This window comes from Megascapheus bottae, chromosome 16, assembly GCF_031878675.1.
Source record: "Megascapheus bottae isolate mThoBot1 chromosome 16, mThoBot2.hap1, whole genome shotgun sequence".
NCBI lineage: Eukaryota > Metazoa > Chordata > Mammalia > Rodentia > Geomyidae > Megascapheus > Megascapheus bottae.
Window position 1 is genome coordinate 51,927,283 of NC_143524.1, and position 27,658 is coordinate 51,954,940.

Sequence of the window (27,658 nt, forward strand, 5' to 3'; positions counted from 1 at the left end):
CTTAGGGACAATGCCCAGGCCCAGACGTAGAGCGGTAGCCTGAAGAGTTCAGGGACAGTGCCCAGGCCCAGAGTTTAAGCCTCACAACCAACAACAGAAAAAGAAACTGGAAACCAAAAGAATTCTTTCTGGTAAAGTAACTATTAAGGCTTTCTGAGTCATTTCACAATTGCTTCTTTCTTTGTTCTGTATTATCACAGGACCTGAGAAGGCCAGCCATGTTGTAAAGGTCTCTCTGTCTGAACTTACAATATGCATCACCTGTATTCTTTCCAATTGTATGTCTCAAAGAGTCATTAGAGGCTGATGTCAGTTCCCTAGGAAGTAATAGAACTTTTGAAACGAAGTAACATTTGTGCATTCCAGGACTTTGAAGAATGAATGTAAAGGATATTTCAGTCTTCCTTAAAAACTCCCCTCCCTTCAAAACCATGTCCAAATACCAACATGACCATTAACTTATTTCTTCATGTTATACTTTTATTTGCTATTTGTGCATAAATATTTGATTCTAATGAATACCATTTTCAAATAAGTGTATTTTACATAATATTGTAGTCTTCATTTAGTTTGCCTGATCTTCTGCAATTTAATGAAAAGCTATTATCATTCTATTTCCATCAAATTTCTTCTAGTACTTACTTAACAACACTTTATAATACATTTTATTGCTAATAAGCTATGCCATTGTGTAATGTTTCCTCCTGCTTTTATTCAATAAAACTACTTCAATGGTATTAACTGATTTGTCTCTATCCTATTAACCCAATAGACATCACTATTTGCCACTCAAAAGTAAAGCATTTCAAGAATTATTCTTATGTGTGTCCTGAGTACCATCAGTACAATACAAGCAAGGAGAACAGAAAGCGCCATCCGATTTGTAATGTCACTACAAGAAACGTACTAGGGTGAGTCCCAACAGAGAATCTTTCGTAGATGACAATGCAGTATATCCAAGAAACAATGCAGCTGGCCAAATCTGGAAGGGAATCATCTGCTTTTTCAGAGTTTTTTTAAGACACCGAAATTCCCCCCTAAAAGTAATTCTGTTTGTCAACAAATGAAAGCCTTTGAGAAGCTGCCATCATCCAGAACCATGCTCCCTTCTTGGCCCAGCTGTTCCTAACACCCAGAAAAATCACCTTACAGCTCAGAGGAGCCAAGGATAAGTTTAACACAAGTACCTCATTTGAGTACCTATAGCATGATCTCCTAAAGGGAAAAAGAAGTGAGATGATTAGTAGAGAAGGATGATCCCGTAAGTGAGACACAGATGGAATTCCGAGCCACAAGAAGTGGAGAATCCAAAGGTTTTCGCCAAATGGTATGTACAAGTACTTAACCACTAGCTGGGTGCCATTGTCTCCCTGCTAGTCCAATGTTCTGTCTCCACTGATGAAGGGTGCACACTGGTGCTAGGAAAAGGAGCAGTTGAATGTGACAGATCTCACTCGAGAGTAAGTATAGAAGCCAAAAAATAGGGACTTCTTTTTTGTTTTTAAATGTTTTCAGGCCAATCATTTTGTTTTCTAGCAAGTTAAAGGGAAACTAATTTATAGGCAAGGGAGTAATAAACTTTTATGATCTGAGAAATGATTGACAGTGAGATTCTACTGAAGAAAATCTTTCTACCCAAACTTACAGGAAAGTAAACCCCACCGTAAATCGTAAGAAGAATAATGCTTAGTTTATATTACTATGTCAAAATGAACATAGTCAACATCAAGAAAATTAGGAAATGTCCAGGGTTTTGGTCCATGTGTTCCAAGATTTATTGGAGATTATTGCTTCTCATTAGCTTGCCTACAAACTATGCTAAGAACCTTATCTTACATTGTCTTAAAGACTGATACATGCCTGTATTGCCCAAACCCAGGTATCTGAGGCAGGAGAATAAAAAGTTCAAGGCCAGCTTGCCAGCCCTACATAGTGAAAGAATAACCACAACAAAACTTAATACAAGCAGAGATTTTAAATAATTTAACCATATTCAGCGAAAGGTCTTTCAGTAGTATACTGACGAGCATAGACGAATTAAGGCATATTCTGTAAGGTATTGCCTTTGTTTCCCCAAGTCAGATTTCCCTTGTATACCTGACATAGAGTGAGCGCTTCTGATTGGTTCTCAGGGACCCAGAACCGGAACTCATGCTGTGGTTCATCATCTGCTCCCGTAGGTCATGGATTTTAGCCTCAAATCGAGCGTAATCTGGGAATAAAAACAAAGATGGCAAGTTTAATACTATCCCTTCAGATAATTGGGAAGTCGAGGCCTTCTTGTTGGCCTTTTACCAAACAAGGGAGGGAGGGGAATGCTCAATTTTAGCGAGGTACATGCTTAATATTAGTTTCAATTCACAGACTTTCACCAGAGAAAAGGGAGAAATCAGTTTCTAAGTTACTAAGAAAACGCAGGGCCAGCAGATCTCCTAGTCCATGGTAGAGAACCACAGAGACAGCAATGGGAACAAGGGAGGAATAGGGTGGCTTATAAACAGGTGACATAGGACACAGTATGTTCCTGCTGATGGGAGTTGCTTTTATTCTGCCCATAGTTCATTGATATACATACCTACACGTCACACACAATCACAGTCACACACACACAAATAGGAGTGAACAGAAAGCCTGGGTTAAGGTTGCCAGATGTATCTCAGGGTTAATATCCTGATTAAGATGCTGTGATGTGCTTTTGAAAAAAAAAAAAACCCTAGGGGAAATTGTAAAAAGGACACATAAATTCCTTGCATTGTTCTTTTACAGCTGCATGTGAAGCTGTAATTATCTCAAAATTATATTAAAGAGAGGAAGGAAAAGTCCATAAGATTCCTAATTCCATGGGTGTCTAGTTATCTGCACCCTGATAAACCAGAGAATATGATATATGGTGACAAATTCTGTAAGAAACATAATTGGGCTAGGTCATCCCTCCCCTGGCCCAAGGGCTGCTAGACGTTTATCACTGGGGATAATACCTCAATTTGCAACATAACTTCGTCTACATAACATCAATTCTAAGATGAATAATATATTCAAATTCAATTTTCAGAGACTGAAGCCAAAAAAATGAGTCAAAATGACTATGAAATGTATTTTAGAAAATAGTTCCAAGTTTATTATATATATTATTCCTTAAAAATTAAGGAAATAAAATATAGGTATTTTATGTTAGTTATTAGCAAAATACTGTTTTCATGTCATTCTAAGAAAAATTAACAATGCAGTAATTGGTTTTAAGATACTATAAATGCAATTACCATGAAAAATGAAGTTCTTTTAAATTTTGATTAATTTTTATCACAACCTATTTATTGTTCTATTATCACCTTAGCAGCGAAGTGTTTTGCTTTAGGAAAATCCAGTAGGTGAGAGACTTAAGTGAGCCACAGATATGAAAAAAATATTTACTCAAATCATAAAGGACTCAATTATAAAGAAACACATCATTAAGGATTTTAGTTGCAGTTTTCTCTATATTTCAAAACCACATCATTTTTCAATTCAGCTTATTAACAACTTTTCATGAAAACAAGGATAAGTAAATTGGTATCTATGAGACTGTATCAAATTATCATGAAAATTCCTCAAAAGTTGATTTAATTGCAATGTATTGATTATTGTAGGGTAGGCTTCCCTAAGGGTTTGGTATTCATTTTAAACCATAAGCAACAGAATTATAATAAGCTCTAAATGTTATATTTAAAGGTTAGTATCTTAACTATAAGAACCTAATAGCTGGCTGGTAATTTCAAGTACTTAAGTGTAGCACTATTTAGATTCAAAAGGCTTCCTATTATAGTGTAGATTCGAATAATTAAAATGTAATCCAATAAGCACAACACATATTTAAACAAAAATCTACTGACCTTAACTTTATTGCCTTCCATTTTATTAGTGAGGGAGAGAACTTATTTATAATTGTCATTGAGCTATTGTCATTTTGAGCAAGTTCTAGTCTCTAGCTGGCTACACAGAAGAATCAATTAATAGGTACTGCTGGCACAGGTACACTATGCCCAGTGCTTAATGGGCATTATCTTGTTTTTTTCTTCTGAAGGACAAAGCAAGGTTCAGAAATGGTGTAAAAATTGTAGATATATACAAAGAAAAATAAAGATTAATTGTTGCTCTGATCTCTTCTGCCTTCCTTCTCACCATTGTTGTCCTACCATAAGGGGACAGGCGGGGTTAAATCTTCAATTTACAGATGTGTAGCTATGTGTACATAGTACGTGAACACAAACATGCATGCACACGTGATATTACATCTTATATCGTGCTACGTGGTTTTACTCCCCTTTAAATTGGATCATCCCCTACCTTCTATCAGCTATGTAAATGATACTTAAAAGCCTTCCTTAATTGTGTTCTATACTTAGAACAGAATATTTTATAACTCCTACATCACTGGTTGTTTGGGATATCCAACTTTCTGGTTCACAAACATCTGCCTGCGTTCAGGTCGATGGTAGGTTAGTATAGCACCACAACTGGAAGATTGGCTAACACTGCATATAAAACCATATAGCCCCACTTAGCATTTCTCTGGGAGGAAAATGAGGTAGTCATGGACACCACAACAATTACTAACTTCCTTTGATCCCTGCTCAGTATTGCTTCTTGCTAACCACATATGACCCCATATGTACACTGCTCTCTGGAGATAAAGGACTGTCCTTTACAACTTTGGTGCCTTCAATGATTTCAGTATCCGTGATGAAATTCCAACCTCCAACCCGAAATCCACCCTTAAGCACAGAATTCCGTACCACACCCGACCCATTAGCCTACTTTGTAACATATATTGATTTATCATGCAAACTTGCAGTTATCTGTGCACCTGCCCAGGCTCCCTCCTGGGACATCCTGTCACATTTTACTTTTCCTGGATTTCCTTAATCCTAACAGGATCTGACAATCGGTGCTCCTGAAAATGTATCACCAGTGAGCATAATCATTTTGGTAATTCAAAATGGCTTGAGGTATTCGGATATTGCCCATTTTTAATGTTATTATTTGTAATGTAAGAAAGAACACACATCTCCATTAATATAATCTTTGCTAAGACTAAGTATTCAGATTTGGGGACTATTTCTATTGCTCTCTGTGCAATTGCTTTTCTTTCCTCATGTAGGCCATACCATACAGTGGAAACAATTGTGAAAGTCATGCAATAGAAAGTTACCTTATATACAATTATCTCTTTGTTAGGCTTTTAATAGACAATTCTGACTAAAGTATTACAACAGGACATTTACCTTAAGAGAAAGTTTGGTTTTCCTTACCATAATGGTTCATTGGATACTTAAACTGTTTTCTGTTGTACTTTTGGAACGCTTGTTCTGAAATGTATTCCACTGTGTGTAAATTCCCCACTATGGACAGCTTCTCTGCAATCTATTCTCTATTTTTGACTTCCTCATTTTGGTCATCTTAATTACAAACCTTTGTTTATTGGTACTTAACACCCTGCTACCTTTTGAAAATTAAAACAACTACACATTGTATCGAAGCAGAAACAAGATTTAAGAAGTTGCTTGTCTCTCAATCATACAGGTAATTTCATACTTCGAAATGGTCTAGAAATAAACAGGAATTCAGTTACATAAACTGTGAAATTCAGGAGTTCTTTACACGTTAAAAGTTCTGAAAACCACAAATTTAACATGTTAAAATCTGTCAAACCAATTCTAATATCCAACCCCCTTCCTTTCCTTTTGCCCCCATCTATGTTAGAAACATTTTTCAATCAATATCCTAGTAATCATACATGTTTCCAAACCTCACGCAAATATTCATGTGAAACTTTTAAATATTCAAATACACATCCTTTAAAGAGGCATTCATGTTCACTGACACTGGCTCCATGCCCTGCACTTGAAATAATTCTCTCAAACAAGTGACATGATATGTATACTGGAGATGAGGAAATACAGGTTCTGGGAGGCAAACTTTAACAAAGTTATAGCACTACTAAGTAACAAAGCCTACTGGGCAGAGCTAGGATTCAGCTCAGAATCTTTGTACAGTCATTTTGTTTCTCTTCCATCCCAGTGCATCATTTTGACACCACAAATCTCTAGCATGTAAGCCTACCATCTTCATGACATCTTGTTCTTCCCTATACTATCTGGGCATAGTAGTCCTCTCTTATCATGTCCTAAGCAGGTTGGAACTTAAAAGAGCCTGAAAGAATTTGGTTCAGAACGTGACACTACAAGGAAGTGTATTGTGGTAGTCCTGAGGTGGGGAACACGATTAACAAAGCAATACCTTATTCTGTCTTGCTTTGCAGAAATAGGAGTCACAAGTTATTTTACACTTACTGAGGTTTCTTTGGAATCAAGGACCAAACCACTGAAAACCAACTCATAGACAAAGTGTTTCAAGAAGAATTTTAAAGAAACATTACTTCTAGTTCTTTTTCCTCAATGTATATGACAAGCAAGCTCTTTTTCCCTTCTACATTCTTGAATATCTAAATCCAGTTGTTCTTAGTTAAATGTGTTCATTTAAATGTTTTTTCATTGAGATATAATGGGCTATGATACAACAGAGCATGCAAGAGTTCGAAAGATAAAATCAAAATTGAAGGGAATAATGATGGAAGGGGTAACTGGTCAAGAAGCCTAGCATTTATAAATTGGCATGCTGAACTGAATCCCCTTTGTACAGCTACTTACAGATAATTTAAAAATAGGAATAAGATAGAAAAAAATTCTTGCCCTGTCAATTAACTTGCAACACAAACTATTAGCCTTTCAGGGCACAATTTTCTAAGTAAAATGGGAATAATAATTATACTTATATCAAAATATGCCAGAAGATAATCAAGTTCATAGATTTGAAAGATTACCTTTTGGCAATGATGATTAATTCCTGTTACTTTCATGTATGATTCATAAACTATTCTTGTGTATCTCTTGCAAAAGTTGCAATCCCTTTCCGTATCAAATAAAACAGACTCATGTCCACTCCTAAAGTTCTTTAGTATACTTGTTCCCTACCCAGTAGGAAATGATGTCTCTGCCAGATCAAAGAGAAATGAATCACAGAAGACAATAGTCTGGGACACCTGACATGCCTGCTGAACAAACATTAAGTGGATCCTCTGGTTCCTCCCTCCAATCCACAGCTTGGGAGAACTGTACCCAATCCCAAAGTTGCTCCTATTTACAGTTATGTCATCCTTTACAGTGACCTCAATCCCGTGAGCTACTGAGTGAATATGTGATTGGAGGTAAGAAAGGGTGTGCATACCACACTGGGGGCACTGCCAGGCATGTGTTTCCTTTGCAGTGTGTCAAGGATGAGCAAGAAGACTTGTTTACCCTATTATCTGGAGGCACTGTGGAAAAGGTGCACTGCAATAGGAGTCACCTGCACTTATTGAAATGGTGCAGCTGCGTATGCCTTTAAGACTCACATGGTGGACCTTAGCCTGAGAGAAGCAAACAAGGAACTCAGTGGACTGACCACAGCAGGAAGCCATGGGGTAGGCTCTCCCCCTCCAGTCAGCTGGTGGGGGGGGGCAGTGAGCCAGGCTACCCTCCCCATCTCATCCACATGTCTCACGACTGTCACTTTGTAGAGGAAGTAGCTTTGAGTATTAGTCTCATTCTTGTTATAGGTAGGGCCTGGTATCTCTCTCCACTTCCAGATGTTGTTGTTTGTTGTTGGTGGGTTTTCTTGTTTTGGTTTGGTACTTAATTAGAGATGAGAATCTCACAGACTTTCCTGCTGAAGGCTGGCTTTGAACCACAATCCTCAGATCTAAGCCTCCTGCACAACTAGGATTACAGGCATGAACCACGGGTATGTAGCTTCAAAGCTCACTTTGATTTCGCCTCAGCCAGTTTAATTTGCAGGTGAGCAAAGTGAGCTTTGAAGCTAGGTATAGGGTTTGAGGTAGATGGTGCATAGAGTGCGTGTGTGTGTGTGTGTGTGTGTGTGTGTGTGTGTGTGTGTAATGTCATAGTAAATAACCCCCTTGTACAAATAATGTGTGCTAATTTTAAATAAAGTAGTATTCATCTTACACACAGGGACTTGATAAATTATACAGGGCTCTAGGTTTTCACACACAGTGAGATGAAAGGAGGACATTCTTAGGGGAGGAACATAAAGGGACAATGCCTCTGTGCATCTGATCGTACAAAATAATATTAAAATGAACTCCAGGAAACGGAAATGAGGCTTTTTCTTTCTTGCAGGTTTTGTTTTCATTCTCAGTTTTTATTGTTCGTATAAAGATGATGTAGAGGGGTTATAGTTATATAAATCAGGTAAAGAATACATTTCAATTTCATTTTGGATAATGTAACCCCTTCCTTCATTCTCTCCCAGTTTGCTTTCTTTTTGTCTTGTTTATCTGTCTTTGGGAGGGTAATGGAGGGACAAAGAGTGAAAAGCATAGCAATCATACTCACTATATACTACATGGAAAATGAACTATACATCGTGTGGGTGAAGATGAGAGGGGAAAAACTGGGAGAGGGTGAGGGAAGTGGTAACACTGTCCCAGAAGGAATGGACTCTGCTTGACTTGTGTAATTTTGTACATCACCTCTTTAGTAACACTACAAAGTAAATAAGATAAAATAAAAATAAAGAGGCGGACTCATTTTAAATCATAATTTTTCAAAATAAATATTGAAGTCTGATGCACAAAGAAGCACGTTGGGGAGGAAAAGATGCACACCTGGAGGTCACTGGCATACAGGGTCACAGTAGCACCATTTTCCTATTAGCTCTTGGTGAACATGGGCACAACTTTAACACCTGGCTGTGTGCAGGGCGCCACACGTCCAAATGGCAGAGATGGCTTTCATGCTGAGTTATCTGATTGGGCACAGCAGGAGAGCCCGCCTGAAGAGACCAACTGCTGAGCCCTCAAGGGGCTTTAAGTAGACAGATCTGAACTACACACTCTTGATGGTCTTTCAAGCTTTGAGACACCCTTAAGTGAGGCTGGGATAAATGTCAATGGTGTGTATTCTATTGGAATATGGATATGACTGCAGGGCCCAGGGAAGATATACTGGGGAAAGGGGATGAGGCAGGAAGTGTCTCCATCTAAGCACAGCATCTGATCCCAGCTCCACAGATAGGATTCTGTGAGCAACTATAAATGCATCTGTATCTTCTGGGAAAGTATCCTTTCATTTATTCAGAATTTTTCTTTTTTGGGGGAGGTGTCATGGGGCTTGAACTCTGCCAGGACTATGTCCCTGAGCTCTTCAGCTCAAGACTATCACCCTACCTTTGAGCCAAGCTCCATTTCCCATTTTCTAGAAGTTAATTCGAGATAAGAGTCTCAGGTCCTTCTCCAGGATATGAAAACAAGAGCCATACAATGTGATTGTTGTTCTTAATGTACTATGTTATTTCTCATTTCTTTTGTTGTCCCTTGGTTATTCTCATATAGTTACAGTATCTTACCTTGTTATCTGGTATATTGTATATACATTTATTTATTTACTTGAACTAGGAAAGGGAAGGGGGAAAACAAGATGAGGGGAAGGAAATGGGGACAAAAACATGAGGAGTAGTAGCAATGTGTGAAGTAATACATCTTCTATCTGGCAAATGTAACTGTAACCCTTCCATTAATTACAATAAAAATATATGAGAAACAAAAAAAGTCTCAGGTTCTTTTGTGCCTGGGTTGGCTTTGAACCAGGATCCTCAGATCTCAGTCTCCCGAGTAGTCAGGATTACAGGTGTGAGCCACCGTGCCTGGCTCAGAATATTTCTTTTTTTAATTTTGTCTGATACAATGCTAATGGCTAGGGATTCCAAACCCACTAATCAAGACTTTACTCCAAGGCTAGCATAGCTGCCTTAGTTTTTGCTTTCTTGTTGCAGATTATATAGAGTCCTAGCAGACGTCACAATAGCCCAATACCTATATGCATATGACCACATAAAATGATGCTAATCGAAATGATCTCCCCAATATGGTTTTGGATTTTTTTTTTGATGTGTGTGTTTTTCCTTCCTTTCTTCTTTTTTTTTTTGGTGCCACTCTGGGGCTTGAACTCAGGACCTGGACACTGTCCTTGAGGTTCATTTTGCTCAAAGCTATTGCTCTGCCACTTGAACCACAGTGCCTCTTCTGGTTTTTTTTCTGTTTACGTGGTACTGATGAATAGAACCCAGGGTTTCATGCGTGCCCACTCAAGACTAGCACTAGGCCACATTCCCAGACCTCTTTTTCCTTTCTTTCTTTCTTTCTTTTTTTTTAAAATAGTGTACTCTTGGAAGTTATTTCTTTTGTCTTTCATTTTGTTTTCTCCTCTGGTTTATTCCCTTTAGTCACTGTTTCTGATTTTAATACCCTTCTTCTTGTATATAAATTTATCTGGTTTGGGGAAGGGTAGAGGAATCATACAAACTGTAGGACAAAGTGTGAGTCAATGCAGCAATGATACTCACTAGACACTATAGAACTTTAGAACTTGGGGGGAGGGGAGTGGGAAGGAGGGAAAGCAGAAGAAAACAAGGAGAAAGGGGTAACACTGCTTGAAAAGAAATGTACTCATTACCTTACTTATGTAACTGTAACCTCCTTGTACCTCACCTTTACAAAAAAAAAAAGATTAAAGAAAATCATGAGCTATTTAAATAGCTGCTCTCTGTGAGGTATAGCAAGTGCTTTCTAGACAGTATTACTTTAGTAATAAGCTCGGTTTTGGTGGGGGCAAATTCAGTGCAGTCAGGGCCATGAGCAGATTGGGGCAGGTTAATTCTCTACAAACAGACCAAATAACAAGATCAACAAGAACAATACCCCCTACTAACTTACAGTGTAAGAGCAACTAGAGCTACATGGTAGTACCATGGAAACAGAGCTTCTGACTTTCAGCACTGCATCTCAGAGACACTGGGAAAAGATTCTATATTCCTAGAAATACAATTTCTTCATTTTTAAAATAAGTATATCATTGCTGCCTCTACATAGTGCTGTTCTGAATATTCAATGTACTACAGTCTTGGTATTTAAAAATATTGCTTAAAATAACATTAATAAAGTTCAAAGAACATTTCTTTTTGAGTAACTGGACACAAAAATTATTTTGATTTCACAAGCAGAACTATATTTTGTAGACAGGAAGGTGAGAATTATATAACAAATATCATATGACAAAAAAATACTTTCAAGTAGAAAATCACATTCCTGTGCTCGCTCCTGCTCTCCCTCTCTCTCTGGCCTCTCTGTCCCACCCCCACCTCTTATACTCTTAAGCACTCTCTGTTATACTCTTAAGCAAACAGTTGTACCTATGAACATAAGCCCTCAGTCACTGCTTTACCTCAAATACAAGAATTGGCCAAATTCTTCCAGAGAATGATTTAAAAGTCATTTTATTTTCTTGGAGCATAGAAAAATGCCATTTCATCATCTCTTATTTTCCTTAGCTGTCTAGAGATTTCAGAGCCAGACAAACACGAAAGGAGACAATCTGTATCATATGAGACCTTGGGCCCTTCTCAAGTAAGCATGTGTGGCGAAGGGTACTGTGTTAATAATGACCTCTCTTTAGAAGTTGGTTTCCTTTATCAGACAGGCATTAGAATGCCCATCTGCCACCAAGAACTTAGACCGCTGGCCACTGGGACACTTTTTGAGAGCACCTCAGGCTGGTTATTCTGCCTAAGGATTTTTACTAGCATCTTACTTTTACTGCCAACTTAGCTACCTTTCCATATTGAAGTGGAGACATGGGATTTTCCATTACTAAAGATTTACAGATGTTGCTTGACTTACTTCACGTGTGTGTGTGTGTGTGTGTGTGTGTGTGTGTGAGAGAGAGAGAGAGAGAGAGAGAGAGAGAGAGAGAGAGAGAGAGAGAGAGAGAGAGAGAGAGAGAGAGAGAGAGAGAGAGAGAGAGAGAGAGAGAGAGAGAGAGAGAGAGAGAGAGAGAGAGCGAGAGAGAGAGCGCGAGCACGCACACGTGTGTGCCCACACAACCCTGGTTTGATTTCTCAGTATAGCATACGTAGAAAAAAAGCTGGAAATGGTGCTGTGGCTCAAGTGGCAGACTACTCGCCTTGAGAAAGCCCAAAGACAGTGCTCAGGCCCTAAGTTTAAGCCCCAGAACTGGCCAAAAAAAAAAAAGAAGTTTACAAACACGCGCAGGTTGGGCATTAAAGAATCAAACTGAGGAGGAAAAACTAGGAGTCAGAGATGTAAACATATTACCACTGAAGTCATCATAACCCAATTTTAACCAGAAATTCCAGATAATTGAAGGAGTCTTTCTGTACTGGACTGTATAAAAGAGGATGGATACAGCTTCTGTACATTTCTGGTGTGAAGCACTCTGAACTAGGAGAATTATGAGCAGTATGAGAGTCAAGGACAATGTCATTCCCCTCCCATTCCAAACACTTGGTACAGTTTGCCTAATAGTAGTGAGATAGTAAATGAGAACATAAATGTTTATTGCACTGGGTAATCTAAATGAAGACTTCAGACAAAGAAAATTCATGTATACTTTTCTAGGCTTATTACTAAACAGAACCACCTTTTGGAATAAATTTTTATCACACACCGAAATAAGGTTTCATCTTCCTTTATTATCATGACCATCACCACTGCCACTATTTGTACAAAGAAGTGAGGTCATTTATTTTGACTGAAATAATTTTCCTCATTTGGCTGGAAAAGTTTTACAGTGATTTCAGCCAAACCCTCAGGAATTATTTAATGTGTGAAATAAGTTTTATAGTTCCATAACAGTCCAAATCCCCAATCAATTATTTCACATACAATGTGTATTAACTCTGAAAATTTTATATATTGCATTCAATTCAGCTAACTGCAGGCTTTGTTTTATAGAGCCATAAAGGTGGATTTTCTTGTGGTGCTGGGATTCAATGCAGGGCTTTGATAGGCTACATAATTTCTAGACCCCTGAAGCCAAATCTGTATCTCTTGCAATATGGCAGAGTTTTCACTGATTATCAGGGTTATTGCAAAATAAGTTTCATTATTTGGCAAAACATGTTTCTTTGGGCAACTGGGAGTAATTTGCTTTAATAAGTTGTTCTCATTTTTTACAGGCTCTCAGATCAATGTAAGTTTACTACTGATTTGCAATGTATATTTTACACAGGTTTGATATAACCTAAATACGAAGGGTGTTTGGTTTGTTTTGCCAGAGTTTGAACTTGAAAATATGCTCTTGTTCTGTTTGCTTGTTTGGCTGGTGCTCTATCATTTGGGCTACGCATCTAGCCTGGTTTTGTGTTGGTTATTTTCAAGATGGGGGTCTCAGACTTTTCTGTCCATGCTGACTTTGAACCCTGATCCTCTACTCTCAGGCACTTAAGTACCTCGGTTTACAGGTGTGAGTCACCAGAGCCTGGCTAAGAAGTTATTTTCTTATCTGCATAATCGAAAACCCCAGTTGATTCTTCAAAAAGTATTTGTAATAGAATTTATACATGGCATAGTGAAGTGCCAAGAATACACTGGGCACTGAATAAAAAATATGCTCTTTTAACACTTACATTCCTTCTCTATCAGATGGAGATATTACTAATCCTCTACTTCCATCCCTAGGAAGTTGCAAGGATCAAATGGAGGAGATATAGAAATGCTCGATAAGCTGAATAGTACAATATTTATCAAATAATAAAAAATTAACAATTAGTAGAGTTAGATGTGTTTGAAAAGTTTTAACCTGCTCAGAAACATAGTTCCTCAATATCTGAAATGACCTCACAATTGACAGAATCCATCTGGGTCTCAACTGTGGAAATAATCCCCCATAGAGAAGCAGATACTCTTTGGGAGATGGTGGACCCTAGATATTTTTAGGGTTTCACTGCCATGATGATTTTTCTGAAGATTTTACTGGCAGGCTTGGTAAAAGGCTCAGCGATGGGCAACACAGGCCTGAGTTATAATTCATAGCTCTTGATGACATATCAGAAGACCTCTGCCTTCTAATTTAGTGTCTGGTGCTTAGCATTCAGCCAAATAAGAAAACTCTCTTTGGCAAATACAAACATTAAATCTTTGCTAGATTTGTCCTGTCCTTTTGTATAAAAATCATGGAGTTAGGAGCTCAAATAATAATGTTCAAGCTTCCTGCATTCTGCAGTAATCATCAGTTAGATTGTGCCCAATGAAAAGACTAATCAGTTTTTGCTAATTATAGATCAGAGTACAGAGTAGAGAAAGGAGATAAAGCAGTTCTGGCTTTAGAAATAGGTAGGTGGAAAGTCCCCTTGGGTGTGATTTGAGGGGCAACAATGGTTTGTTTCTGTGATATTCCTATAAGATCTATCCTTTTATGGCTTTATGACTGTCTCAAGCTGGCTTACTCACCCCAAGTCAGCACTTAGCTAATTTCTGATACCCCTATTGATTCTTATCTAGCATGATTTTTTATAGGGGACTGATAGAATCCAATGAAAACCTTCTTTGGTTTCTCTGATACATTCTCTAACGTGAAAACTTCTTCCAATGTCATTAGCATGATTCTGGGCTGAAGACTTGAACCTTTTGGGGAGGTTCCTATGGCTATCAGCTTTGGGGCTGACTAGAAGACTCATATTGCAACATTTAGGTCCAACTAGCACAAGTATAAACTTTCTAGGGTTGAGGAGAAACAGGAGAGGTTCGGGAGGGAGTCTATTCCTACTCTAACAATCCTGAACTTCTGGAAAAAATTAATGCTAGGAATCTCAACAGGTTACACAGAATAAAGAAGACCAAGAATGAGAACTGACCCCAAAATCTAAATGTACAGATTGTTATAGACTGCATTGTTTTCTTCTTTGAATTATGCCTTGCTGACTTTTTTCTGTTGTTAAAATACCTCCCTCCTTTTTTTTTTTTCAATGTTGGTCCTGGGCTTGAATTCAGGGGTAGGTGCTGTCCCTGAGCTTTTTTGCTCAAAGCTAGAGATGTACCAGTTGAGCCATGCCTCCACATTTAGCTTATGTGGTAGTTTACTCGAGATAAACTTATGGACCTTCCTGGGGCCGGGAGTTTGGCCTAGTGGTTAAAGTGCTTGCCTACCATGCATGAAGACCCGGGTTCAATTCCTCGATACCACATACATAGAAAAAAGCCAGAAGTGGTGCTGAGGCTCAAGTGGTAGAGCTCTAGCCTTGAGAAAGTCCAAGGACAGTGCTCAGGCCCTGAGCTCAGGCCCAGGACTGGCAAAACAAAACAAAACAAAACAAAACAAAACAAAACCTATGGACCTTCCTGCCCAGGTTGGCTTTGAGTCATGATTTTAAGATCTCAGTCTCCTAAGTAGTTAAGATTATGGACATTACATGCAGGGAACCTGGTGCTTGGGGCTTACACCCCCCACCCTGTCCCTCCCTGCAGGCTTTCAGCATTTGCACAGTCCCTGCTCTAAGCCTGAGCCGACGACCCCCTCTTTCCTCCCCCTCCATCCCCTCACCCCCAGGGCCAGCTATTCCCCTGGGCATGGCTCTCTCCCAGGTCTGGCCAGTTGCCTTGCTGGCCAGGTGAGTTCTGACAGTGACTTAAGGCAAACATTTTGCCAGGTGCTGGTGGCTCACACCTGTAATCCTAGCTACTTAGGAGGCCAAGATCTATGGATCATGGTTCAAAGCCAGCCTGGGCATAAAAGTCCATTTGACTCATCTCCAGTTAACCACCAGAAAACTGGAAGTGGCGCTGTGGCTCAAATGGTAGAGCACTACCCTTGAGATGAAGAGCTCATGGACAATGCCCAGGCTCAGAGTTCAAGCCCCATGAGCAACAAAAAAAAGAAGACAAAGATTTGTACACAATGGAATTCTATGCTGCTGTCAGAAAGAATGACATCGCCCATTTCTTAGGAAATGGAAAGACTTAGAAAAAAATCATATTAAGTGAAGTAAGCCAGACTCAAAGGAACATAGGCTCAATGGTTTCCCTCATTTGTCATAATCAGTACAAACCTTGGGCTCTCCTAGCAGAGATTTGAAATAGAGCAAAACCTAGATACTTAAGGCCATATAGTATGACACTAAATGAAAGGACCTCTAGGATATAGAAACAAAAGCCATATGAGTGATTGTTGTCCTTAATGTACTATGTTATCTCTCATCTCTTTTGCTATCCCTTGATTATTTCATATTGTTACAGTATCTTACTTTGTTATCTGATATCTTGGATATGTTTGTATTTGGTTATTTGAAATTGGATAGGGAAGGGAGGAAAACAAGATGAGGGGTGGGGGTGGGGGGGAGGGAAATGGGGATCAAGACATGAGAAAGGGTATCAATGTATGTGAATTAATGCACCTTCTATCTGGCAAATATAATGTAACCCTTCTATTAATTACAATAAAAATATATGAAAAAAAGAAGACAAAGATTTTTACATCTTTTTTTTTGTTTTTGGTTTTAATTAACTATTAATAAAAGGCTTTTTATTGAAAAAAAATGTAGGGCTGAGAGTTTGGCCTAGTGGCAGAGTGCTTGCCTAGCATGAATGAAGAACTGGGTTTGATTCCCCAGTACCTCATACATAGAAAAGGCTGGAAATGGTGTTGTGGTAGAGCACTAGCCTTGAGAAAGCTCAAGGACAGTGCTCAGGCCCTGAGTTTAAGCCCCAGGACTGGCAAAAGAAAGTAAGAAAGAAAGAAAAAAAGAAAGAAAGAGAGAAAGAAAGAAGGAAAGGAAGGTACTCATTACCTTACTTATGTAACTCTAACCCCTCTGTAATCATCTTTACAATAAAATTTAAATTTAAAAATAAAGGCACACAACTTATATTACAAAAGAAAAAAAAGATTATGGGCATTAGCCACTGGTGTCTAACTAAAATATCCTTTCTATACTTACAAAGATATTATATAGTGCCTTATTTGAATACAGATTGGAAAGTGACAGAAACCACACAATTTAAAATCATCATTGACTGGATATAGATAATGATAATAATGATTTTAAAATCTGTTGGGTATGCTAATGACATTTTAGTACTATAATAAAAATCATCTTCTCTTTATGCTTTATGAATATTGTAAGGAACAAAGAGAATGCTAGTATTTCCCTTAATATCAATATTTTAATATGAAGCAAGTTGGCACACTTCTGACTATTAATGAATGCAAAAGTAATAGTGCATAAGTATGGTTCCTCTATTTCTCTTGTTTGCCATGTGCTTGAATGTATGCAGCACACAAACCTCTTCACTGGCATCAAAACGGTTAATTACATTAATTTTAATTTAAAAATGGGCCACACGGTCAAACTTGATCCTATTACAGCAGCTAGGAAGTAACAGAACCTGACTCCTCCTGGTTCTTGCTTCTGGGTGTCCACATCCAGGCTACCCTAAGTCATGACTTCCACAGAGTGAAGTAGGCACTGCAGAAATAGACACAATGGGGCCGGGAGTTTGGCCTAGTGGTTAAAGTGCTTGCCTCGCATGCATGAAGACCCGGGTTCGATTCCTCGGTACCACATGCATAGAAAAAAAGCTGGAAGTGGTGCTGAAGCTCAAGTGGTAGAGCTCTAGTCTTGAGAAAGTCCAAGGACAGTGCTCAGGCCCTGAGCTCAAGCCCAGGACTGGCAAAAAAAAAAAAAAAAAAAGAAAAAAGAAATAGACACAATGTATTCTGATATTCAATTATGACATCACCATGTAAATGCTATACTGTACCCATATCCTTCACAAAGAAAAGATTTCTTGAGTGTCAACTATGACAAATTCCTGTGCTGCATACCAGTGCTATAATAATTTAAACAAGATCCTTGCATTAAAGAACTTCAGTTATTGCAATCTAATGCAGTAGCAATGCATAGAGCAATTCCAGAACCAACTCAAGAACCTACTTTGCATGCTGTCTGTCATTCTCAACAGGGTATAACCAGAGGCCCCTGTTTATCTCCCCAAATTCATGCTTTTCTTGGCCATTCCACCTTGAGGTTCCCTGAGATGCTAGGATTGACAATTTTCTTAGATCGTCTGTCTCCCGATTCCAACATACTGTCCATGTTCTTACCTGTGCCTTTTCTACTATCCTTTAGGCCCATTAAAATTTTCTTTTATGTCAAAAAATATGCAGGAAAAAACTGATCCCTCTAGAGCTGAACCAGGTAAATTTACCTTCTCTCTTTTGATTCATAATTTAAAGAGAAATCCCATGCAGCCTGCCTTGGAGATGTAAGAGTGGCTGTATAATTGGATCCAATCTCAAGTGTGCACAGTGAAAGGCTAATATTCTGGAAGACACTGAAGCTCAGTTCTGGAGCTAGTCACAACATAAGCTCTTTTAGTTGTCACATGATGTCAATTTTTCCCCCAGATACTGAGACTTGAACTCAGGGCCTGCTCACTGTCTCTTGCTTGTTCACACAACCACACTCTCACTTCTGACTCTTTGCTAGTTAATTGGAGGTAAGAGACTCTCAGGCTTTCCTGCTCTACCTGACTTTGAACCCAAATCCTCAGATCTCAGCCTCTTGCGTAGCTAGAAGCCCTGGTAGTTTTGTGTGCCTAAGAATGGATCCTTGATTAGTGAATGTCCCAAACTAGTGATAAGTTGGAGATACGTTCATTTTGGAAGTACCTAAAAAATCAAGATTTCTCTCTCTCTCTCTTTAATCCAGGTCAGTTTGCTCAGATATTTTTAGTATCATTTCTTTCAGGTTCAAAGCCAACTTTGGGGCGTCTAGGAAAAGAAGAAGAGAGAGTATGGCCAATGAACAAGGAGGAAGGGCTTTGACACAACTCGCTACGTATCTTCTGCAATACCTCTGTTACCTGTGCATTGTTCCATCTCCTAAATCTATGATCCATACATAATGCTACACATTTACAGACTATAGTTCAGTCATACTAAAGAGGAAACACACATTTGCTGGAGTGGGAGTGACTACATGAAGAAGGAATACAAGGCTCTTATTGCTTCTTACAAGACTCTGAACCAGTTATTTTATTCTCATTCCTGAGTCCTTCCAGAATATTACAGCTCTCATTAGTCCCTTGTCTCTGTGGGCTCTGAATTTCTGTTTTCTCGGCTTTGCAATATCACTTTTCAATTACCCATTTGCTTTCCAGTATCTCCAACATCTCAAGTTTTGTTCATTCCTCTTATATGAGTTTTGTTGATGTCCTTGAATTTTTCTTCTATTTTAAATATCTTAGTTGTTACATTAGTAGAGCCTTGAAAGGGAATGAAAATTTATACAGGTACTTAAACTGCCACATTTAACAAGAAATTCAGATTTTATATTTAACTCCATTAAGTTTAATCACAGTGCTTTCTTGCCATCTGTCTGTCTTATCAAGATCATTTGAACCTAAGCTCTGTCATCAGAACAACCGTGACATTCTCAAGCCTTGGGACATCTGCAGGAAGCACAGGTTCCTTCCAATGGAGCTAAGCGAACATTCATTTATTTTCATAACTTTCACTCAGTTTTATTCGACTCAAGCATTCCCAGATTGTTATGGAATAATTCCATGAGTCCATCTGTTTATCTACTTTAAAAGTTTGCTGGGAACAGAAATAATGACTTTAAGAAATCTAAGCTCTATCTTCAAAAACCTCACTTTTATTTTTATTAGGGGCAAGAGACCAGTAAACAGACAACGATGTTCCTTTTACACACACACACACACACACACACACACACACACGGAGCTGAGCTGTGGCCTACACGTGGTACACAGAAGGGTGGCCTAGTCCTGCCTGCAAAGTACCAACAAGTTGTACTCAAGCAGAAGGAACACCTAGACTTAATCTTAAAGGAAGGGCAAGTATCGGGTGACAAAGACAACTAGTGAAAAGCACATGAAAGTGAAAGGGGCAGCGTGTGAGTCAAATGTGTCTCCTTAGTCTCTGAAGAGGAGAATCTTCTCAGTCATTAGAAAGTGCAGGGCAAAGGAGGCATCCTTTGATGGGTAACTTGATGTCAGTGCGATTCTATGAGAAAACAGAAGACAGTCTTCCATAAGGAGGCCTTTGGCTTTTGAATTACCAAATAAAAATGAGGTGTCAGAAACCTCTGATTGAACGAAATGTGCTAATAGGACTCCAGCTGTGGAGGAAAAGGATGACAGTTCTTTAAGCTGCATAAATGCATGGTGTGATAATATGGTCACTGATATTGTTACTATCACCCAACCAGTACCACCTCAACCTCAGTCCCCAGGGGTACTCTAAAACTTTAAATGAAGCCTTCTTTTGGTGATGTATAGTGACTTCCAGTTTTAATATTATACTATAGCTATGGAAGATGTCATAGGGGCAGGGTGGAGAGGCAAAGGAGCTCCCTGTATATAACTATATAGGAAGAGGAAGACTTGGGGGGTGAGAGGGCAAGGGAGGAGAATGAGTTATTGTTGCTTTTCATAGTCAGACATAGGAAAGTCCCTTTTGCATCTCCATGGAGGGCTATAAGGAACTGAGCTCAATGTAGTGCTGAAGATTACTGTGGAATGCAAATCCCATTAAGGATGGTGTCATGGGTCTGGTAATCGATTGGATTAGAGGATAGGCACAATACTGATTCCATAGAAATAGGGCCAAGTTGAGTAGTTAAAGCATCATCAGCTTGTCAGCACAGGAACCACAGTGTCTTAAAAAATATATTTCAGATAGTGAACATTTCATCAAAATCTGCTGTGAAGCCAAGGTTTATTTTTTCCTTGCCAGGCATTCCATTTTCTTGTTCTGCTCTCTGACCCAGATCACTGGTAAATACTATATTTGCCAATACCTCCCAGCTTTCCCCATTCCTGCTTGCTCCTAATGCTATGAACTTCCAAGGCATGCTTAGGAAAGCAGTCTTGAAATTATACGTAATAGATAATGCCAACATTGATGACTCAGGGTAAAAAGAACCTCTGGAGTGAGGAAATTGTTTTTAGTCCAGAGAAGAGCTATATACTTAGGTAGATTTAAAGGGATGAGGCAAGGGTAACTAATTACTACTTAGCAAGAACTTTTGACACTGCATACAAGATTTAGCTTGTGTGCATTTTTCTCTCCAATCCCCTCACTTTTCCACTCATCACAAGGTTCACTTTGTGCTAATCACATTTTCTAGACTCCTGGGAAAACTGGCTTCTAGGAAAACCAACTTCTGGTGAGGTTTAGCCATGTGAGGGACACTGGTACCCAGAAAGTTCACAAAGAAAGGAGAAACAAAGAATTTTCCCCCTACTTTGTTTCAGGTAATATTTCAGAAATGTTTCTTTTTTCTTCCATAATTTCTGTTGACTGACTGATTGATTATAGTGCTAGGAATGAAATTCACGGTATCTACACAGAAAAGCACTCAGTCACTCAGCTGTCTCCTCAGACCATTGACTTTTAAAAACAGCATCTTCTCTACGTAGCCCAGGCTGGCCTGGAACTTACAATGTATCCCAGATTGACCAAGAACTCAACCTGCTACCCTAGCCTCCTGAGTGCCAGGATTATAGGCATTTACCACCATAACTGATGAACTTAAATATAAAATTAGGTCTTGAAGACTTCTCATGTGTTCTTACTTTATTCCATCAGCACAGAGGGCAAAATTGTCTGAATTTACTTAAGCACACTAGAAGGGCAAGAAAATTTGCCTGTAGTCTACAGTGAGAAAATCAACCCTACGGATCCTGACCTTGATTCTTAGTTTCTATAATCACAAGACAATAAATTCTTATCTACACATCATAGGACTTTTTTAAAGTTCTGTGTATCCTTCAACCGGTTTATTTTTATTTTTATTTTTTTAAATTTTTCAATGGTGGGGCTTGAACTCTGGGCCTGGGCACTGTCCCTGAGCTCTTCAGCTCAAGGCTACGTCCCTACACCTTGAGCCACAGCATCACTTTTGGTTTTCTAGTGGTTAATTGGAGTTAAGAGTCTCATGGCTCTTTGTGCCTGGGCTGGCATTGAACCTCGCTCCTCAGATCTCAGCCTCCTGAGTAGCTAGGATTATTTTGTTTTTCTGATCTTGCTCTTTAAAGTAGAACTAATCATCTCCTCCTTTATCTTACTCTAAACTTCAAACCTATTCATGATTACATTTAGCACATATTTTGTATACTTATTTCACCATTTCCTATGTTAGTCAAAAAAATTCCATGGAGGAAAGCATTGTGTCTTATTTAATAATTTAGGATATTTAATACTTAGCACATGTCCCAACTATATAAAATATGTTCAAAAAACAGCAATGGAATTGAGCAAGACCATTAAATTTGAGGTGAAAAGAAATTGCTGTAAGGTATTAGCAGTAACTATATACTGCTAGTGGATTTTTTAACCTTTAAAAATTATTTTTATTATTAAGTAGTTGTACAAAAGGGCTTCAAGGGGTCAGAAGTGTGGCCTATTGGTAGAGTGTCTACCGAGCATGCATGCGGCCTTGGGTTTGATTCATTGGCACTACATATACAGAAAAAGCTGGAAAAAATCAGAAAAGGTGCTATAGCTCAAGCGGTAGAATACTAGCCTTGAGAAAGCTCAGGGTCAGCCCCCAGGCCCTGAGCTCAAGATCCAGGACTGGAAAAAGAAAAGAAAAAGGGTTTCAATTCCATAAGCCAGATTATGGGTAGAAACCTCTCTAAATTGAAAATACTCTATAACTACAAGACGACAGTGAGTGGAATTTTCCCATACAATGCCTCCCCTCCTCATATTCACTTCAAAACAGCTGGTGATTAACCTGTTCATGCCTTTGCAGTTTTAAATCAGGGTTTGGGAGGGCCTTCAAAGCATAGTTAAGACAACTTTATATTTTTGACATAATCCTTTCATAAAGTCATTCTGTTATTAGTGATAAGGATAATGAGGACAATAGAGAAAGATGAAGAGGAGTTGGAGGAAGGGAAGAGAAGGCAGAAGAAAAAACTTACTATGTTCATAATTTTATTCTAATTAATTCATTGACCAGAGAGAGAATATCCCACGAAGCTGAATGTACAATGCTGTTCCGTTCTAAATAAAGGATGTCTAGTAGGATGATGGTAAAATGCTGTTTCCAAAACACAAAGGATTTGAGCATGTCAGGATTTTAAGATCCCATTGGAGACCTCAGGTCCTGCCTTGTGCCTGATGAAAGATGGTAGGTTGTAAGCACAATTACAGAAAGCAAAAAGACAAACCACACGAAATGCACACATACTATCAAACTCAGCCTGTGATGGCCCAATCAACCGTGGTCCTGTTCAAGTTTTAAATTCACCCCAGAGAAGAACAGAGGGAAGCCTGAAGTAAAATGTAGACTCATCCCTGCTTACTCTTCAATGATGCAAGACTTCACTAAAGGTGTTATGTATTTTTCACCACAGACTCACTTGTCTTACTCCCTGTCTGCTTTTAGAAAGGAAGAGAATACAAAGCTTTCAGTGCTGATTTTTCTCTTTGAGAAATGATTAAAATGGATATTTGAAAGGTGCTAATGTCTATTAATGAAAATAATCCTGCACATGTTGGGAGAAGAAATAAGCTGCTCTTGTTAGGAAAATAAGCTACACTGAGAGATGGAGGCTAAAGAATGTTTGAAACTGATGAAGTTCTGAAGGCTACCTGTGTTATGGGTAGGCCTTATCTAGTTTACTGTTTTAGGATTAGGAGTTGTTCCACTGAAAAGATCGAAATCCAGCTCAGATTAAAAACAACAACTAACAACAACAACAATAAAAACCCAAAACACCACTTTGAGTCTTTCACTTCCACTCTCTTCATTGGGAGCAGGAAAAATTTCTTTTTCTATTTCTCCCTACTTTCTCAGCCATACTAAAATAACCTCTTGCTAAAGCTTAAAAAACTCCACAACACCTGAAGTAAGCCAGACTTAAAGGAACATAGGCTCAATGGTTTCCTTCATTTGTCATCAGTAGAAACCTTGGGCTCTCCTAACAGAGATTTGCAATAGAGCAAAACCTAGATACATAAGGCCATATAGTATGACGCTAAATGAAAGGACCTCTAGGATATAGAAACAAAAGCCATATAATGAGTGATTGTTGTCCTTAATGTACTATGTTATCTCTCGTCTGTTTTGCTGTCCCTTGGTTATCTCATATTGTTACAGTATCTCACTTCGTTATCTGATATATTGGATATATTTGTATTTGCTTATTTGAAATTAGATAGGGAAGGGGGGAAAACAAGATGAGGGGTGGAGGTGGGGGGGAGGGAAATAGGGACCAAGACATGAGAAAGAGTATCAATGTATGTGAATTAATGCACTTTCTATCTGGAGAATATAATGTAACCCTTCTATTAATTACAATAAAAATTATATGAAAAAAATCCACAACACCATAACTAGAAAATATAGGGCTGAAGCTATAGTTTACGCACCTATCTTCCAAGTTCAAAGCCACGTTCCAACCTCACTGTTGCAAAAATAACAAACTTAGGCAAACAGACACATGGTTCATTGAACAGATAAGGAGAGAAAATATCCATAAATATGGAAATTTCTTACTCAGTTTTTCAGAGCCTGGCCATCCACTGGAATCACTGGGGAGATCCTGAAAATTATAACACTGTTGATAGCTTTCCCAGAAATATACCTAGTTTTTCTGTTCAGAGAAAGCTAAGCCAGGGAGGGCCCTGGTTAGACTGCTTACATTGGGTTTCCTGGGAAATGAATCAGGGGCAGACCACAGCAACAACTGGTCTGCAAACCCTGGGAGTTTATAGACATGTGTACACATTCCTGTGAAATTTAAAAAATAACCTCACTCAAAGTTTTATAAGATTTGATTTTATTATTCACAGTTTTTTTTTTCTGAAGGCTGGTATTCTACAACTTGAGCCACAGCTCTCTTTTCAGCTTTTTGGTGGCTAATTGGAAATACGAGCCTCATAAAGACTTCCCTGCCCTGGCTGGCTACAAACTGTGAGCATCTGTAGATCTCAGCTTCCTGGGAAGCTAGAAATACAGGTGTCACCTACTGGCCATTTAAAGAGAAGAGAAAATTTAGAGTGTTCTGGCCAAATAAAAGAAGTAACTCCCTAAGTAAAAAAAAAAAGATTATGAAGGGAGGTTAATGATGATTTTATGAGTTTTTTCAATACAAAAATTAAGATTTTTATGTGCTACATTATATTTATGAATTATGAATTACTGCATATAAATGGTTTTTATTGAGCTCAATAATAAAAAGACTTCAATTTAAAAAAAAGTAGTAATTCCCATACCTGTATGCTGTGGTCTCACTTGTTTTTTTAAGTGTTATTCCCTAGAATCAAATCCAAAAGGATCTAGTCACTTGCTCTGAAATCTCTCCTCCCCCACTAAATTGTTGCTGCACACTGTTTTACCATTTGAACAGGGTTGGGGAAAACTGTGCTCATTCAAGCCCTGGAATCTCATCAAAGATGCCTAAACAGGCTGAGGAATTCTAGAGATACAACCTGAGCCTTCCAGAAGAGGCTCTGTCTTAAGAGTTAGCACATGCCTTCAACAAACACAGGCCAGCTTAGTTTGCATAGCATTTGCTATAGAGAGTGCTGAAATTATGTCAGATGGCAGGCAGAATTCAACCCTGGAGAACCAGCAGGGTGATGCTCATTAAGAGTCATCACTGAATCCATTTCCAACAGAATCCCATTTCAGTGAAATATCACTTTCCCCATCTGTCTATCTCCTTGATTGAAAGTGACTTCAGGGTACTATAAAGCCAGGCCTGGTTGAAGCTCTATAGATAATGATACTCTTCGATCCTAAGGGACTTTGCATCTATCATTTTCTCCTCATGGGTCTTGATCAGATCTCCCTTCTAGACTTCTTAGCCACTATTAAAGGTGCAAGAAGTAACACTTTACCTAGAAATCCTCTTCCGAAGCCTGACATTCATTCATTCCCTGCTCACTTTTTATTCTCCCCAGAATACATGAAGGAGAGAGGAATGAGTAGAGGAGGGCGACAGGGACCCTGTTAATGAACGGGTCACAGTTCCCTCTAAGTAGAAAGGTATTCATCTTCATATTTCTTCAAGTATAGTATCAATTTGTTTATTCAAGAAGCTGCATCGATCCTGATGCAGCTATTCAATTGCATTTTGCTGTACTCTAGAGTGTACATAGACTTAAATGTTAATATGTGAAATTGGGCACAGCATCAATTCTAGATAGTGATAGTCATACCATCAACCCCAAATTACTTTGCACTTGCTGATCTACAAACATCCATTTCTTTGTTGTCACTGAACTCTTTTTCCCACATTGACTCTAACAAGTAAAACGTTTTAGCATTTAGATTTCCTATCTTTACATTTTTCTTCACACCTACCATACCTCCTTCCCCCCAGCTACCTGGCATTAGTATCTTCTGAAATACTCCTCATTCTCCAAAGCCCAGGGCAAGTGCCACCTCTTCTAGACAACATTCCATCGAGCCTCAGTTGGCAAGGGCTCTTTTATCAGTGTTCCCATAGGTCTTTGTTTAAAACTGACATTGGTCTTTTTCTCATCCTGCTTGTAGTTTTCCTGCTACTGCACCCTCCCCCTGCCTAACGTATCAGATCTCACATTGGCTACCTATCATAATCAATCAGTTGGCTAGCTTAACAACCTGCCCCCCAAAAAAACAAACAAAAGAACCAACTCAAGTTCATTTCCTTTCCTGAGTTCCCTTCACTCCATCACTGTGGGTGAATTGAGCAGTTACACGAGCTAGACACTGAACACTGTTTAGATGGAAATCCAGTAGTTAGTAGTCCCTTTGAGAGACCTTTGTTTGAATTCTACTTCCACCACTCGTGTTTTCTTCAAGCATATACCACGGTACCACTAGAGTTTTCTTCAAGTATATCCCACAGTAAACCACATTTCTTCTGTACTAACAATCTACCTTTCACCAGTCATTTACTTGATCAATTTTTACCAGTAAAATTTGCCTTGGATATACCAGTTGTTGACCAATAAATACTTGCATTTATAGATAACCTATGCTTAGATTCATCTTACTATAAAAGACAGTGTGCTGAGTGAATACCTGTCGTTACCTGTGGAAAATAAACTGATTTCTTTCATGAATGCACACATCAAAGAAAATATGATGCTGAAGAAGAAAGATGTCATTCTGTTATGTGACCTTATTTAATTACAATTCAGTCTTCTACCATTCCTTTATTTTTATTGTTGGTTTATAGCAATTCCTCAACAGAGTTTTAGCATAGATATCTAGATTATATTTTGCTGGGCAAGGTGGCTCATGCCTGTAATCCTAGCTATTCAGGAGGCTGAGATCTGAGGATCACGGTTCAAAGCCAGCCTGGGCACTAAAATCCATGAGACTTTTATCTCCAATTAACCACCAGAAAACCGGAAGTGGTACTGTAGCTCAAGGGGTAAGGCGGTAGCTTTGAGTTAAAGGCCTCAAGACCAACCAAAAAAGTTATTTTTTACAGTTCCTGCTTCCTTAAGAAGGATGGGAACAAGTACACAGAAACATTATTTCTTCAAAAGAAACCGTTTATTATGTATAGACGTATAAGATAATTCTTGCCCAAAAAATGATCAGCCTAGCCAACCATAATTATGTTAATGGTATCTGTCAGCAGAGAGATCACAGGTGAAGTCTGTTCTCAGCTTCACAGAATGATAGAGATAAACAGTCATTCTTAGTAGCTTAAGTGTATTTTGCATTTGTGATAGACACCATTAGGCTTTCACTTTTTGTAAACTAAATGGTATTTTTTCTTTTTTGA

The 27,658-nt window shown here is 38.6% G+C and overlaps 1 protein-coding gene across 23 annotated transcripts in view; it reads right to left on the minus strand.

Moving 5' to 3' along the window:
• Positions 1-27,658, minus strand: part of Dlg2 (discs large MAGUK scaffold protein 2) — a 1,918,473-nt gene that overhangs the window by 158,196 nt on the left and 1,732,619 nt on the right. For all 23 annotated transcript variants that reach the window (XM_090348516.1, XM_090348525.1, XM_090348524.1 and 20 more), the window contains one exon: positions 2,098-2,212. In XM_090348516.1, coding sequence (XP_090204642.1) covers positions 2,098-2,212 — 115 coding nt within the window. The remainder of the gene's footprint in view (positions 1-2,097; positions 2,213-27,658) is intronic.